Source organism: Coffea arabica, chromosome 5c (genome assembly GCF_036785885.1).
Source record: "Coffea arabica cultivar ET-39 chromosome 5c, Coffea Arabica ET-39 HiFi, whole genome shotgun sequence".
NCBI lineage: Eukaryota > Viridiplantae > Streptophyta > Magnoliopsida > Gentianales > Rubiaceae > Coffea > Coffea arabica.
This window is the reverse complement of record NC_092319.1, coordinates 222,977-239,093: the sequence shown is the minus strand read 5'-3', so window position 1 is coordinate 239,093 and position 16,117 is coordinate 222,977. Positions and strand designations below refer to the sequence as shown.

Sequence of the window (16,117 nt, the reverse complement as noted above, 5' to 3'; positions counted from 1 at the left end):
CCAAAAATCGCCTCTTCATGGTCCATTTTAAAAACTACCGGAAGAAAGTACTCCATGCTAATTATTAGCAAACAAGGTTAGAAAACCAATTTGACGATTTTCTTCCCGAGTCTTTGGTTACTAGCATTTCTGTTAGTTACCACCTGCAGCTTGTTTAACAAAATTCTTGCGTATTTTTGTTTCTTCTAATCAATCAATTAGCCGAACGAGGACCAAATGCTTGAGTTCTTCACGCTTGCAGAAAACAATCGCAGAACAGAATGGTTTGGCCCTTTTCTTTTTCCGTCGTTAACTCAATTTGACAGTCTGTCTCTATCCCTTTGTTTTCTAGATTGGGCAATCCGCCTGGATTTCACCAATGTTTTCACCGTGTCTCAAAATGGTGAAACATTTAAAAAATATCCTCTCCGCAAAAACAAAACTATTACGTATGTCTCAAAATGGTGAAACATAGAAAACCCAAAGTTATTGTGAAATTAATCGGTGTATAAAAGTCAAACAAGAGACATGAAAAAATTAATCAGTGCTCCCAATTTAATACCAAAGTTAATATGTCTTGACCTAAAAGTTAAAATTGAAACTTCGAAACTCTTTTTTGAAACTTCGAAACTCTTGAGATTCTCAATTTTTTTTTTTCAAATTAGAGTCAATTAATTCGGCTCTTAATGACGCGCATTGCCAGAAGCCCAAAACCAAAGGCCCAGGAGCTTAGCATGGTAAGAGATGAGTGGATCGACGATGGGCATCTTGCTCCTATCAAGAGTGGGCTCTCTCTCAGGAAGGCGAGCAATCCAGTCAAAATGGTCAGGGGTGAAACGGGAAATCCGACCCTATTGGCGGGAATGAGAGCCGTTGCTTGCCAAAATACCAAATTTTGGCGCCAAAACCTGAATTGTGAGTCGGCTTGGGCTGCCCGAAGTTTCACGGGCAGCTCCCAAAAATTCTTTTTCTCACAAAGCTTCCACGCCAATCATCAATAGTAGTCTCATTTCATATAAAAAAGTAATAATGTTAGTAGTATTTCTATATTTCATGCTTCAGTCAAGACTTTGAACCTCATCCACTACATAGGTCACAAATTGTCCTCTTCTTCTTCTTCTTCTTCTTCTTCTTCTTCCTCTTCTTTCCTTAATACTCCCTGATCGATTTGCCGCCATCCCTCCTTTTCTTCCATTCAAAGTCTTTTTTTTTTTTGCACTTCGAAAACCCACCCTTGAACAAACTCCTTTTCCCTCTCCGACTCTTTATTGTTACTTACAAGGATAGCTAGCATCAAAAATACAAGAAAGGCCATCCTTTAGAGTTATCCCTCTCTTGCTTTCCAAAAAAATTTTTGATCTGTTGTAACGCCTTTAGACACCAAACTACCCCAGTCTCTTCCTCTTCTTCCTTTTTCATTAATTCCGAAATCCCTTCGGTAGTCCTCTTTATTGTTTTTCTTTTAGGGCTAATTTTGCATAAAGAGCGAGCTTTTCCTCTCGATTTTTTTGCCTTGCTGTTATCTATCTTTGCTCTGCAGCTATTGTTAGTTTATCAAACATGGGTTTCTCAAAGAAGCATCAGGGAGAAGGAGGAGGAAAGGAACTGGACGGCAAGAAATGGGTGATAGCCGGAATAACAATAAGGGCTCCCATGAAATCGATATCTACCAAGGGTAAGGGGGAGTACGAGGAAGCTGATGGGCGGTCAACAACTCCAACTGCGAGAGAATCAAGGATACCGGAGAGATTGCCTTGCCCGCCAGCCCCAAGGAAGCGCCGGCCTACTTCAACGTGCCATTTTAATGGTGGCAGAGAGTTTTTTATTCCTCCAGACCTTGAATCAGTTTTTATACGTCATGTCGAGAGAGCCAATTGAGAGTTTAGGAATGGGGGTTCCTTAGCTAAAACTACTACTACTACTACTAGTAAGTTATTCTCCTCTCTTTATATAGAAAAGAAAGTATTCTCTTCCATAGGATTTTTTTTTTCCTCCCTTTTAGTTTGTAATAGTAGTGACTAGTAATAGACTAGGAGTCCTGTCCTGTCCTCCAGTAGCTCAGAGGTTGAGAAGGGGACAAAACCCAAAAAAAAAAAAAAAAAGGCCGTGTACAAATACAAATCCAAGAAAAGGTTAGTGTAGTTTAGTTGGTTTGTTTGAATGATTTAAGTGTCGTCAGTCAGTGAGTTGTTTGCAAGATTTATCCCTCTAATTAAGGTAAGGTAAGGTCCCTTTTCATCATATTAGAAAAGATTTGAGTATGGGATGACATATTAATTACTAGCACTAAATGGTTCGACTCTTGTTTCAGTTGCAATATGGTATTGGCGTCACCATGACAGACGTCTTGTTATTTTGTTATGCTCCGAAATCCGTCTCTCCAAGGAGAGAGAGTCGTCGTCCTGCACCTCAATACAATTTTGAAAAAAAAAATAAAATGAGCTGCACTTCTGTGTGTGTGTGTGTCTGCTGCTCTCGCACCATCAATCGGAGAGAATCAAGAAAATAGACACGTGCGTGCGGTTTGTGTCCTGCCTTGCAATTTGCAAACCAGCAAGCAAAACTCGCGAGCTGTGAAACCCTTTTCGTGGTTGAGAGACTGAGACAGGCGCTTCCAGTTCCAATCCCACACCTGTTGTAAAATCCAAAGCTGATGCTAATATTGTATACTCCTGCTAAGTAGTAGTAATTTCTTTAACTCGTCTGGCGGGGCTTAACTACTTAATAATAGAGGGTCAATCTTCATGTGGGCGGCGAGGGTCGGTGGGGGATAAGGAGCATTTAGTAGTATATATGTTTGTTTGTGTAATTTTTTTTTTACCATGACCAATCCTCCAATCTCTCATGCATTCAATTTTTGTTGCCTCTTTTATGGCATCGGAAGAAGAGTACATCATTCAATTCTTGGCGAAGAAAGGAAGCGGGGAAGAGGATGGAATGGACAAAAACCAAAGTAGTCGTAGTACTGTAGAGTCGTAGAAGTAGTAATGCCCTCTGCAGTGCCGCTTGCTCTGCTTTAGTAGTAGTACTACTGTAGTAGTAGTAGTAGGAGTAGCGTTTCCAATTCGATGCCCCCTTTTCACCTGAAATGAAACCAATATTATTATTATTGCTATCCCCAAGTTCCTCGTAACGCTTCTCAATGGAACACTACTCTGATCATAATAAAACGACAAAGAATATATATATGTAAATGATGCGGCAGTAGCCTCCACTCCACTCCGATGAGAGAATCCTATGTAATGTAGGGGATGGTTTAAGGGTTGTTTGGCTGTCCTCCTAATTCCTAGATTGTTTACTGGACTTACCAAAACTAAACTCTAGTGCTACTGTTATACTACTAGTAGAGTAGTAGTACCATGTTTGGTGTTTCCTTTTCCTTTTTTGGGTATAATGGTGAGGTGGACAGGAAAATTTATTCTTGACCAGTTTCTCCTTTTAGTAGTAATTTGATACTAGTACTACAGTATTTGTTTAATCCTAATGCAAAATCATCCTTCCTTCCGCGTCGTAATAAAGAAAACTTCCTTGGGATCAGCACTGGAGTATTAAATTTTTAGTGGTACCATTCCCACCGATCTGAGGTCGGTTTCGGTGCTTTATTATTGGTTTACCCTCAAAAGCTCTGTAGAATTAAAAGATTATTATAATAGAAATGGCTTGGATTTTGTCCATCCACGTAAGTTTTTCCAAAAAAAAAAAAAAAAAGGTTGTACAAATTGATTTAGAATCCTTAATCGTTCCCTTATCCTTGTATATCACAGCAAATATATGATGAGAGTCTTGAATATTCAAGTTTAAAGGGTACACAAATTTCTTGTACTGTAACAAATGCGATTCACAATAATTAATGTCATTTATTTTTTTCCTTCATCGAGGTAAAGACCTGATTTCTCTTACTTTGATGACCTATTTTACGCGAATTTCCACAGTAATTTGATGATTTGTAGGCGTGTGGGGACGAAAGAGTTTACTACAGTGAATCCAAGCTGATTAGCATTACTTTAATTGCTCCAAGTCAATTGAAACAATCTACTGCTTGCTTAATTACAAACTAGTAGCACATTTGTTGCCCGGTTTCCTTTTAAGAAAGTTTCGCATTGACCCTCTAATCCTCTTGTTGTTTATTACCTGTGATTGTGAGTGGAAATTGAAATGGAAAGGAGAGAGACAGAGTTAATCACGAGTGTGTTTGATTTGCACTTTCTTTATACATACACTGACTCGCTTGCATTATCAATAATATATTCTGTTTGGATTGTAAGTTATTATACCTTATTTACACACATTGATTTGCTTGCATCATCAACACATTTTTCAATCATCTTTTTATCTCGCATACATCATATCAAAAAAGTGTTACAGTACATTTTTCACAAAATTATCTCAAATAATTTACAATCCAAACACATATTTTTCAATCAGTTTTAAATTTCACATGCTTCACATCAACAAAGTGCTACAATATATATATATATATATTTTTTTTTTTTTAAAAAAAAAAAATTATCCCAAATAATCTCCTATCCAAACACACACTTTGACTCCAAATCCTGATGACAGATGATTGAGCACGAGTTTTGGCCATGCCATCCGCATATTGGATTCCTTGTACACGGCAATTAGAGCTCTTTACTCGTGGAAAAGAAAAAGATTTGATTGCTAATCCTCGGATAACGTGTTAAATCAAGGATTGGATTTAATTCCATCCCAGTCAATACCAACTAGATTGGAGTCCAATTTTCTGTCTTTCAATCCAATCTCAACCCTCTTCTTTACCTCATGCACACGCACTTATCATTACGAGGTTGCAGCCTGCTGCCTGTGCACAGACCCTTGAACTTGTGCCGATTCTTGGAGTCAAAATCTGAAGCAAACGGCACAAAGTCCAATCATATTCTACCAGAACGACTCCATTTTTGTTTTTGTCCTCGTCAATCTTTTTTCATCTAAGTGGAAATTCCAAACGTTTTGCGAGGAAAACTCTGAGAGTTAAACATTCACGGCACGGTTAAATGTTTGTACGTGATAAATAGAGAGTTTTGCTTTCCTCGTATGTTGTAGCAGTAGTAAATAGGACCTAAGAGTAGCAGGAAACAAAAAAATTGTTATTTTTTCCTGCTTCTTGTGGTCTGATCTGAACTCTTTTAATTTAATATGCCTGGGCGCTTAGATTTTTTGGTTTGAACTTCGAAATGAATGAACTGCAGAGGAGGAGGAGGAGGAGGAAGGAGAGGAATCCTAGGCAATGTGCATGTATTTGGGTGAGAAATGAGAGATTGTGTATGTACGAATGGGGAAAATTATGGGACAGGTACACGTGGGCCAGGCCATCCCCAGGAATCCTAGAAAGAAGAAGATTCTATTTGGGAATGCTAATGACGTCAAGGCATTAAAAGGCTTCTCATTCTCCTACTTTCAAACTTCAAAGCACGAATCATTATTGTGCCATGAAAATATATATATATATAATTTTTTCCACTCTTGAGCTTTTGAGATTTCCCCAAAAAGCAAAGCGAAAATGCAATTTGCACGACCTAATTCATCAATCACGATAAGGTTTAACGCGGTTTTGCGTTTACCTCCTTCTCCTCCTCCTCCTGGGGTCTGGGCCGCAGCCCCTGGCACCGAAGTCTGAGCCACCCTTCGGACTGCCCAAACTGCCCCCGCCACAGCTTTTTGGCGGGCAACCTGAATATTATGTCAAATTCGCGCCAAAGAAAAATAAAAAAAAATATAAATAGAGAGAGAGAGAGAGAGAGAGAGAGAGACCCCGCGAAAAGCGGTGTTTCTCTTCTCTCCCACCGATATCTTGCTGCTGGTTTCAGAATTTTACAAAAGTGCTGCACCTTACGTTCAGACAGCCCTTTCAGTAATTCTCTGTTAACTCAAGACTAGTGTATGCATCTGATTGGTGCTTTAATAATATCCCCAAAAAGGGATAAATAACATGAATCAAAGAAAATTGATAAGATTCTTCGAGGCATTAGAAATGAAACATTTTCCACAAGAAACAAAAAAAAAAAAAAAAAGGACTAGTGGATTGGTAAACGAGCTTAAGTCACCAAGTGCTGCAGGTGGCTTTGATTATGTTGAAGGTTGGTGAACGCGGACAACTGGATTTTTCTTCGTCTCATTCCTTGATAGACAATGAGCAAATTAGAAGACTAAGTGCTGTTGTGAAGATGTGATATTTTATTAAAAAGTACTCCACCTAATAAAAACACTTATTAAGTGTTAAAAAGTATATTGCTTGGATGTATCAGAAAAAAGTATTACAAGGTATTTAATTAATTAGGAGCAATTCCTACCATTACAAAGGATTGGACTAATGACGCATCTAGTACTTGAATTCTCGCACGATAACTAGTTCACCCGCCCTTAAAAGAAGCAAAGCGGGACCGATCTAGTTGATAAGCACTTATTCTTTGTTGGATTATGCGTAATTTTAAATTTGGTAAATGTATTTGTCTCTTTATTCAATTCATCATACAAAATAAAATAATTAAATTCTATGTTTTATTTATTTAAAATATAAAATTTATTCTAAAAGCACTAAATTTAAACTTTTACTACCAAAACTCTCTACTTCTAAATTCATAGAATGAGTTTATCCAATGCTTAACAAAAGTAATTTTATCAAACAAAAGTATTTTTTCAGCAAAAGCGCGATACTCTCAAACGAGCACTAAGTTCTACTACAAGTATTTTTGGGCCTGTCCAACAACCTTAGATTCGTAGCCCGTTAAAATTTGGAGCCCTGTCTGTCTAACCAGTGGAGGGGATACCGGGCCTCCACTCCAGCGATGACAAAACCCAAGAAAAAAATACAACCAACACAGCCAATTAGACCTAGGAAGTCTACAGTGGTATATATTTGCAGTTGTGATTTTAGTGTAGGTAGTACTACTTAGATTTTAGACATTTCTGGTGTTTGTCGGAGGGCACTGTGTTACTTCCATGACAATTACACGAGAACACACTTTGTAGTCAACCTTTGTAGTATTCCATAATCCATACCACGCTTCCATAGGCGATTTCAGGCAGTTGGTATTGAAAAATCAAGTACGCAGCAGCATATCAGGAGAAAAGAAGCATTGGTGCAGTAACCGACTCTTTTTAAGTTTTAGAGCAGCAAGCTGATATGGCTGGACTTCATTTCATTTGAATGCAAGTGCCTGTTAGAAATCTTCAAGTCACCAAACGATCAAACCTGGATGAGAATGGAGTCTGATCGCTCATTGCTCCAAAAACAATCTGGAAACTGTCATGCAGCACGTTGCTCATTCTTTTCTTCACCTCTTCTTGTCCGATCCAGAATTTGAATCCTAGACCTGACAATAGAAAGAAGTTTAATTTAACGTGCCTTTTCTGATCATTGGGCCAACTCCAGTAGTTTCATGTTGCTGATTCATGTTAGCTATCACTATCAGCCTTTTATTTTGCCCTTGAACGCCTTTTTCCGCGACATGGATGTATGATGTATCCTACCACGTACCATTAGAAAACCTCCAAAATTTAATGAAATCAGGTAAATGTTTTCTACAGCCATGAAAGAAAACATCTATGCTAAGTCGCTCTCATAATTTTAAATCCGTCAGGAGGTATCACACTTGCTAAGTCGCACGTCCCTCTTCTGCTGCCAAATCACAGTCTATCATAGCCAAATGTTTATTGCATGTTAGAGGGTGAACCAATCATCTGCAAAATGCATTTCTTTCCGTCAGAAAATGTAGTACAACTCCTCTGATGTACTTGACATCCGCGTGCTGTCTTGACGAGACGAATGGGAAATGCAGATCCCCGAGCAGCATCATACAGTAATAGTACTCGCAGCAACATTGTGGAATCAAATTACACGGACCAGAGGATTAGTTGAAAAAGCTGGGCAGCTTCTCCCGACCCGCAGAGGATTAGTTGGATCGTTAGGTATTACCGGTCCGAAAACCAGATACCTCTGTGTTGCCAAAAAAAAAAAAATTACACGGACCAGAAGCCAGAGGAATGTCCATATAAATCCACGATTTCTTTATATACAATAGGTAAGAACAAGAATTAACGCTCAAGTCTTGTCACCAAAACATAACAAGTATACTTGCAATTGAAGTACAGAATGTTACAACAGCAAGTCTCCCTGTCTGGTCTACAGAATCATTTATTGGCGCCAAGAAAGTTGGCTAGTTATGGTTTGCAACAGAAATTACAGTATGTGAAACATGTACAATGAGACCACCAAGAAGCAACATTTACCAGTTTCAGATGCAACATATAACGAAATCCAAAGTTCATGTGCTTTCCATCCCTCGATTAGGCGACAATCTCAATGCAATTTTTTGATACCAATTTTTTGGCAACAACGGAAAGCTTGCTTTCCTCAACCTGCAACTGTCTCAGATGAGAAGAATTCGAGAGAAACAGCTCAACCGCCTCCATTTCAATCCGACAGCAATACATTATATCAACTGTCTCCAACTGCTTACACCTCCTAGCCATAGAGACCATTGCCATATTAGTCAACCTATTACAGCCCCTCAACTTCAACTCCTTCAGGTTACTAGACGATACCAACATTGCTGAGAGCTCTTTATCAAGCAACAATTCATTATAAGACAAGTCCAATTTCCTCAACCTTTTCAAATTCTGTCCCAAGGTCGTCAACAACCCAGGTTCTCTTTCAACCACATCACAATTTATCAAAGCCAGCTCCTCAAGCTCTTCACTCAAAGCTCTGCCAATAGTCTTTAGCCCTTCACCAGTAACAAGACAACAACTCTGCAATCTTAAACTGGATAGGGTCCGGAAATTCTCAGCCACTGCTATCAAATGATCGTTGTCGAGATCAAGAGGCAACCTCAAGTCAAGTTTCTGCACGTCAGCCCTGCTATGACTAATGAATTGAAGCAAGCCCTCTTTACTACCGCCATCGTAGACCAGCAAAGAACTTAAAGAAACAGAGCCCTCTGCTAATTTTAATAAAACCCCATCCGCTACAGTCCTAGAAGTCCTCAATTCCACTTCTTTGAGAGTCTCTAATCCCTTGATAAATGCTGAAAAAGACGCGTTATCTCCCACGCATTCACAGCTTTTCAGCTTCAATTTCTCCAGTTTCTTGCAATTCCTCCATAGAAAATTGAGGCCATAATCAACCCCTCGACTTCCACACAGGGAAAGAGACTCTAAATTCAGTTCAGCATCAAGAACTGAAGCGAAGCCGTTGTAGCTGAACAATTCGGTTTCACTTCCGGTTATAAAGACCGAAAGGTCTTTAAGAGCGCGGAGAGGTGCGAGCCACTGGAAACAGAGAGGTCTGGAGAGAGTGATGGTAAGCGAAGAGAGATGAGGGCAAGAATTGGAAAGGGAAAGCAGAGAGAACCCAGAAACGGGCTCAGCCAGGAAGCGGAGGTGACGGAGGTTGGGGCAAGAAGAGGCGATGGACTGAAGGAGGTGATGGGAGGAAGAGGAGAAGGAGGAAGAAGAAGAGTCGGAGAGCGACAGAGAAGAGAGATAGGGATGGTGGGAGAGGAAAGAGGAGAGAGAAGGAAGGGCAAGGGGAGTACTGATGAAGGTGAGAGAGAGAGCGACGGTGGAGGAGCGGAGTAGACGGAGCCACCGCTTCGAGACTAAAGAGACTGCTGCTGATGACGACGGCGGGAGGCGGTGAAAGATTTCTTGGAGGAGCTCATCGCAGAGAATGCTGTCCATCTTGAACTTGCTAAAGGTTTCTTGGTTGACTTTGCTCACTCATGTCAAGACCTTTATAACTAAACTTGGGTAATTGGATGTCCGCTATAGCCTATAGGTAGGTGCTTTTCATTTTCCCTTTATCCCCCCCCCCCCCCCCCCCCCCCCCCCTTCAACTCTAAACAGAAGCTCTCATCCCATCATTCACCTCATGATATGATGCATGACCTACCAGCCACTAATTTTTGTGGAGGGATTTGTGGTGGTTGTGGTTTTTGATATGCTGGGCTTTTTCCTTTTGTTGTGTGAAGGATTTTATACATATTTTTCCCTTTAAATAATGGAAGAAGGGGCTAGCTTTTTGGTAAGAAGGAGCTAGCTAGTTTTGGGGTTAGGTAAGATTTGAGTGGAGAGACAGGCAGAGCTGTGTTTTTTTTTAGGGGGGGGGTGTGTGTGCTAAGATTTCCAAACACTGCAAACAGGACTTGTATGAAGTGGAAGACACTCGTGTTTAGAGTAAAGCAAAATGTCTTAATACATGGGGGCGAATAAGATGGAGTGTAGACCTCTTTATTCTTCAGCCGCTACTCATACCTTGTTACCTGTTCCAAGTTTTTTGGCACCTGCCTGTTTCCGGTTGCTTCAACGGCTGAGCTTATTTTTGCTACCAATTTATTTATTGCTTTTTCCCTTTCCTTGCTTCTGTCAGAGTGGTCGAAAGGGGATGAACCACAGCCTCACAACCATTCAGGAAATTTGAGACAGTAAAGTTCAGATCACAAATCTCATGCCATATTACCCTGAACTTTTACCCTCCCTGGATATACAATCATGACTGATTCGAATAAATGATATGGTATTGGAAGAATCTTGAACAATTAGAATTAGAGTGATTATTCGTTGTATATTTAATGCATTAAAGTAATTACCGTTTTATTAAAATATTTGATGCTAATGTCAATAATTACTACATTATTGCCTATTAAACTATACTACTATTTGCAGATAGAGATGATGCCATTCAAGCAATTGAATACAATTACTTTTCTTTCTAGATTCTGACCATGAAGTCAATATTATCCACCTCCGTTTGGCTTACGAAATGATAATCGATGAATTGGATGGCCTGATTCCAGATGGATAAGCTAAAGAGAAGGAAACTTTCTCCTTAGAATTTTCTATTACTGGAGTAATGACTAATGAGGTATCAAGAATTCCAAAAAAAAAAAAAAAAAATTTTCACAATGTTGTTGATCGTGATACTACAATTTACAGTTCCAGCAAATAAAGAAAAAAAAAAAAAAGTGCCGTGCCCAAAGATTTATTCTGAAAATTTTAATTAAGGCCGATCTTCTCTCCAGTAGTGAATTTCAAGGCCAATCCCTTTTACGTCTCTGCTGGATTCCAATTAGGACTCAGATTCACAGCATCTCTGAGCAGCCACATTTTCGGGCTTACAAGCCGGGTAACCCCATAATTTAGCATGTTCAAGAAGCAATCGATGCCACTGCCGCTGATCAACTGTACTGGATTCCATCTCCTGAGGACAGAAATGGTGCCTCCTTCCATAAGCAGTTAATACTTTGGCCAAGTTAGTTCACCAATTTTGAATCAGTATGAGCCATGAAAAATATACCCGAAACACAAAAGATGAACAGGAGATCTAAACGAAGGCAGCCAACTATTTAGTTCTGCATGTCATACAATGCACAACACATGACTTGGATTCTTTCAACAAGGATGTAACAAAGTGAGGATACACAAAACCCAACACGGAAGGTGAACCATACAAATGTACACGTATGTAGCACTGTTCCATTCCCAAAGTGCCTCCATCCATGTCCAAAATTCACCGATGCTTATGCTGTCAAAACCCTTTAGTGCACCTTTTAAGACTACAAATGCAACTGGTGGAAACCCAAGAAAGGTCAAAACTAGATTACAAGCAACTTGCATAGAGGTTCTCAAGGTCCAACCTTTAAGCTTCATTGGTACTGTCATCAAACACATGGGAACCAGCAGTAGGGCTCCAATTTCCGCTGTTGCAAAGTTGATCACTGACATTAGACAAAGCCCTGTAAAGGCAGCTGCAATTGTCACCGATTTTAAATAAGCCCATTGTGTCCTCTGAGATTGAGTATTGTTACCATGTGAAAATATTGAACCTAAATTCAACCATAAGAGCAAAAGGCTGATAATCAAAAGCACAATCCAGATCAAAAGTCTGGTCATCGGGGAGGAATTAGGTATGTGGCAGTAAAAGTAAGGAAGTAAAGTCATAAAGGCACCCCAAAACTGAACGATCAACACAGTTCTTGCTGCATGAAGCCATTTCCACGACCTAAACTTGAGAGCAGGTTTACTAAAGGGGCCTGAAGTGGATTGCTCATTCATAGAACCCAATTTACTGGCATCAGAAAAGAGTGAAGCTGCAACCATGGGAAGGGGAGCAACGAGCAATGCAAAAGCAATCATGTAAACTCCAACAGAAACGAATCTATTCGGAGACGTTAAGAGATATAGAAAGAAGGACTGGTGAAACTTCTCAAGCAGGTTATTTACAGATCGTACAACTCCTTCTACCAACCTGCACAAAAGTGATAAAGTTTTGGTTCAAAGGAGAAAAGACCATCTAAATTGAATAGGAATCCATAGAAAACTTGAGAGAACAAGTTTTAGTTCACGATAAAATTGAATAGTTCACGATATTAAATTCTCCTTGAAAGAACATGTAAATGTCTAGTGGATGAAAATATAGAAGTTTTAGTGGCCAATCTAAAAAGACTAAAACAACAAGAAGTCATGGTGACCTCATGTTAAAAAAAAATGCACACATGCATACACCGGACGGAAGCCAAACTACTTATTCAGAAACATATTTCCAACCATATAGGTGTTTGCAGACAATTCCTGAAACTGCAGGTTATTTACTTGCTATCTGTTTAAGATAATCCATAGGAATCGGAAAATTTCAACTTGTTAAATCAAACTAAAGCCAACCTGCCTCCTCGCATAAGGAACTCAGTTCGTCGGTTTCTATAACCTGGTGAAAGCTGGCGTGAGAACTCCATAGTTATTGCATCTACTTGATAGTCACGAAAAGCCCCATGTGGACCTGTTGGAACACCCAATGCCTGAAAAAAGACATAGTTCCCAAATCTTTAGCAAAAGTCTTTCATACTTGATTAGTTCAGTAAATAAATTAGAGAGAAAGTAGGTTTCAGTACCTGATTATACAGGGAGCTGGCAAGTGTAGCAGAACCTTCAACATATTCAGCAATTGATATACCAAAGCTCCATTGAGGGTTCAGACTTCTAGCAAGTTTTCCCAGAGACTCAAATAGTCCACCCAGACCCCTTAGCCACCAAGAGTGAAGAAATGACTGTATTTTCTCCACCTTCACCCTTAAATTCTGCCCATGTACTGCTAGATAGTTCACGATATTGACCAAATCCAGATTTGGCATCTGACCATTGGACGCTTCAGCATAAATGCTAAGGGCATCCTTCTCAAACTCTGAGCTACTATCTGCTACTTTAATAACAAGAGCAGCAGCCATTGTGCCAGCATGTCGAAAAGTATCAGAAATTCCTGTTTCTAAAATTGCATCTGTTTCGAACTCAGAAAAACCACTTGGTTCACAACATATTTCAGAATGTAGCTTTCCCAAGCCACCAAAGAATGGTGTATGGTACTCTCTGAGCCAAGCAGCTACTCCAGCATATTCCCCATATTGTGAATCTGAAGCCAGCCATATAATATCCTTTGCAAGCCAAGTAACTCGGGTTAGCAAAGAGAAGACAGAGTATCCAATGCCTAGTGATAAAGCCTCGCCGGCAGTGACTTTCCTAGAATTGTAAGGTGTCACTATTACTATAGCTTCCTTCCCATCTCCACGTGGAGCTCTAATAATTCCAACAGTATTAAGACCATATGACATACAACTATAATTCTCTTGGATGATTCCAGGATCAGGACTGGCAAAAAACTGCAGTGGACGGAATGTATTCAATTGGGATCTAAATTCATGATAATTAACTTCGCCACCCAATGCTGTAATATGCTGCTTTATCAATCTCGGAATTTCTCTACATCCAAACATGAAAAGGCAGAGAAAATGTACAAAAAGTGCAACTTAGAAAAGAAAAAGAAGATAGTATGGTGATATAATTCTGAAACAGATGAATGCTTTATTGCAAAACCATGATGTCGAAAATCCTATTACTGCATTCCATGTCTCACACCACCACTGAAGCACAAAAAAGCCATATCGAGAAAAATACTGCTTAGTAGCTAGTGTCACATGATGTCCACCAGATTTATGAGGAAAAAGTCAACAAAGATAGACATGTTGTTGGTTATTTACCCATTCTGTAATTATAACATTTTCAATAATAATTGAAGAGAGCATTTGAGTAGAATATCAGCACAGAAACAACAAAAAATTGTGGAAAGTTACTCACATGCCTAAGCTTGCAGAACTTGAATCTAAGCTCAAAATCTTGTCCACAAATCTGCTTGCCTCCGAAACATCATCACTGGAGAGCATTGGGCTGGCAGAACCTGAAGATTAACAGGTCAAGATGCCACAAGTAAAAATCAAGAACAGCATTATTTTGGCAAGCAACATAGGATGTTAATGATTGACTAATGAAGTCCACAAACCCTACATGAACATGACTATGTTGTTAAAATCAGATAATAGAAAAGTTATAATCAAAATTTTAGTCAAGGTCATGGAACTGTAAACACAGACTCAACTGATTATTGATATTGTTGAACCGCACATAGTAAAAATTCACATTAGTTACAACTCAGAACACTCCAGGAGCTTTTCGCCTCAAAGCATACACATCAGACAACAGACATATATTAAACTTTATAGCTCAGCTGAGCAGGGCATATAAACCACTGGTATTTATCTTCAACAACAATGTTCAAATTGAAGTTCCTACGGTCTGAGATAGTCTGCAGCATTTCCAGTGGCGCCAAATCGCAGTTAAGTGAAATTTAGGCTTCAAGACGTAGTCTGGTCTCAAACAAGCACATCATCCGAAACAACTAAAAAAAAAAAAGTGTATTTTTTTTAATAAATAGATGAAAATGTTCGTTTTTAGGAAACAAGAAAATCACATACATGTACACGCATCATGACAACAATAGCAAGCACCAGAAAAGGAAGTTTTTAAGTTAAACTAACCAGGCATGAGAGCGTTTTCGGAAATGTAGGTGTTCTTGGCGAGAACAGGCAAGAGCAGGAGCGCCAAAATGCCAGCCGTACAGCACACTACACTGCAATTCCATACCAAAGTACAACATTTATCAGCTTTGCAAATCCAAACTCCGTTAAAAAAACATGAAATCCGCATTCCGTAAAGCTTGAATGCACATATAAATGGCGCGCAGACATTTACAATATAAATTATAAAAATAAAATAAAATAAAATAGCGTATATACCTAACAAGGAGACTATGAGACATGAGGAAGAGGCCTAATCGTATGATTGGTCTTGGCTTCGACTTCACGGGCTCTTTCTCTGCCATGGCGTCTTTTAGGTTGGGAGCGGAGCGGTTGCCACCCGCCGGCAACTGCACAGTTCACTCTTTTTCGACTTCGATCTGCACTTACAGCTGTGCTGCTAGCATCTTTAGGGGAACGAGATCCATAACGACGTCGTAAAAAGCAGCGCTTGCGATATTACGCTTACCACCCCTGAGATGTGCTATTATTTTTACAAGGACCTCCCCGCGGTTTCAGAAATTACACTTGTTGTGGTTACCTTCAAAATTTCGTTCATACTCCTATTCTTAGAAAGTAGTAAAGAGTAACAAATATTTGGTTGAATTCTAGAAAAGTTAAGTAGACTTTTCGTGTTACCGAGATCAAATAGTGTGACTTCATGCACCTTTTCTTGCGACCGATTCAAACTCTGAACACGTATTTTCAAAATTGATACAATTAAAACTTTAACTTTATTAAGTTACTTGAATGCATCATAGTGGAGGTCATGACAATTATTATAACACTGTGTATTGCTGTTGACTAGCAAAAGTAATAAGGTAATATGAGGTAGAATGGGGTAAGACTTAAGAGGTAAAATTGAAGAGGATCTTCAAAGCTGCTGTCACACCGTTAGTAATTACATCTTGTTAGTTGCAATATTTTATGATACTTTCTAGTAATGCTCCATTATTTTAACCAGAGGCAATGATCACTTTTTTTTCTAATTTTAAAAATATTTTTACATCCCGTCTAGAAGTTCAGTGCTTTTGCCCAAAAAAAAGAAAAGCATATGATAAAAGTAATTTTGAGATGTTTGGTAAAAATCATCCCATAAATTTAAAAGTAGCACTTTTAGTAAGAGTTCAAATTGGTCTTTTTGAGTTTTAAAAAATAAAATATGAAATTTAATTATTTTATTTAATATTATGAACTCAATAAAGAGATAAATACAT

The 16,117-nt window shown here is 39.1% G+C and overlaps 3 protein-coding genes across 3 annotated transcripts; 1 reads left to right on the top strand and 2 right to left on the bottom strand.

Moving 5' to 3' along the window:
* Positions 1–1,023: 1,023 nt before the first annotated feature.
* LOC113722847 (cyclin-dependent protein kinase inhibitor SMR6) lies at positions 1,024–2,270 on the top strand. Its single transcript, XM_027246071.2, has one exon. The coding sequence runs from the start codon at positions 1,540–1,542 to the stop codon at positions 1,855–1,857; it is 318 nt and encodes a 105-aa protein (XP_027101872.1). The 5' UTR covers positions 1,024–1,539; the 3' UTR covers positions 1,858–2,270.
* A 5,778-nt stretch (positions 2,271–8,048) lies between these two features.
* Positions 8,049–9,814, bottom strand: LOC140007573 (uncharacterized). The gene has a single exon (XM_072050281.1). The coding sequence runs from the start codon at positions 9,679–9,681 to the stop codon at positions 8,287–8,289; it is 1,395 nt and encodes a 464-aa protein (XP_071906382.1). The 5' UTR covers positions 9,682–9,814; the 3' UTR covers positions 8,049–8,286.
* A 1,510-nt stretch (positions 9,815–11,324) lies between these two features.
* Positions 11,325–15,326, bottom strand: LOC140007572 (uncharacterized). The gene is made up of 6 exons (XM_072050280.1): positions 15,120–15,326; positions 14,862–14,953; positions 14,125–14,224; positions 12,888–13,749; positions 12,661–12,794; positions 11,325–12,247 (listed from the first exon to the last, which is right to left on the bottom strand). Exons 1-6 carry the CDS (start codon positions 15,203–15,205, stop codon positions 11,392–11,394), a joined length of 2,130 nt encoding a protein of 709 aa, XP_071906381.1. The 5' UTR covers positions 15,206–15,326; the 3' UTR covers positions 11,325–11,391.
* Between the last annotated feature and the right edge of the window lie 791 nt (positions 15,327–16,117).

Excerpts from the sequence above, each read along its gene's own strand:
- LOC113722847 (XM_027246071.2), top strand. The coding sequence starts at position 1,540 with ATGGGTTTCTCAAAGAAGCATCAGGGAGAAGGAGGAGGAAAGGAACTG.
- LOC140007573 (XM_072050281.1), bottom strand. The coding sequence starts at position 9,681 with ATGGACAGCATTCTCTGCGATGAGCTCCTCCAAGAAATCTTTCACCGC.
- LOC140007572 (XM_072050280.1), bottom strand. The coding sequence starts at position 15,205 with ATGGCAGAGAAAGAGCCCGTGAAGTCGAAGCCAAGACCAATCATACGA. Across the intron at positions 13,750-14,124 it reads AGTTCTGCAAGCTTAGGCAT|AGAAATTCCGAGATTGATAA; the intron begins GTGAGTAACTTT and ends GTTTGGATGTAG. Across the intron at positions 12,248-12,660 it reads TTCCTTATGCGAGGAGGCAG|GTTGGTAGAAGGAGTTGTAC; the intron begins GTTGGCTTTAGT and ends ACTTTTGTGCAG.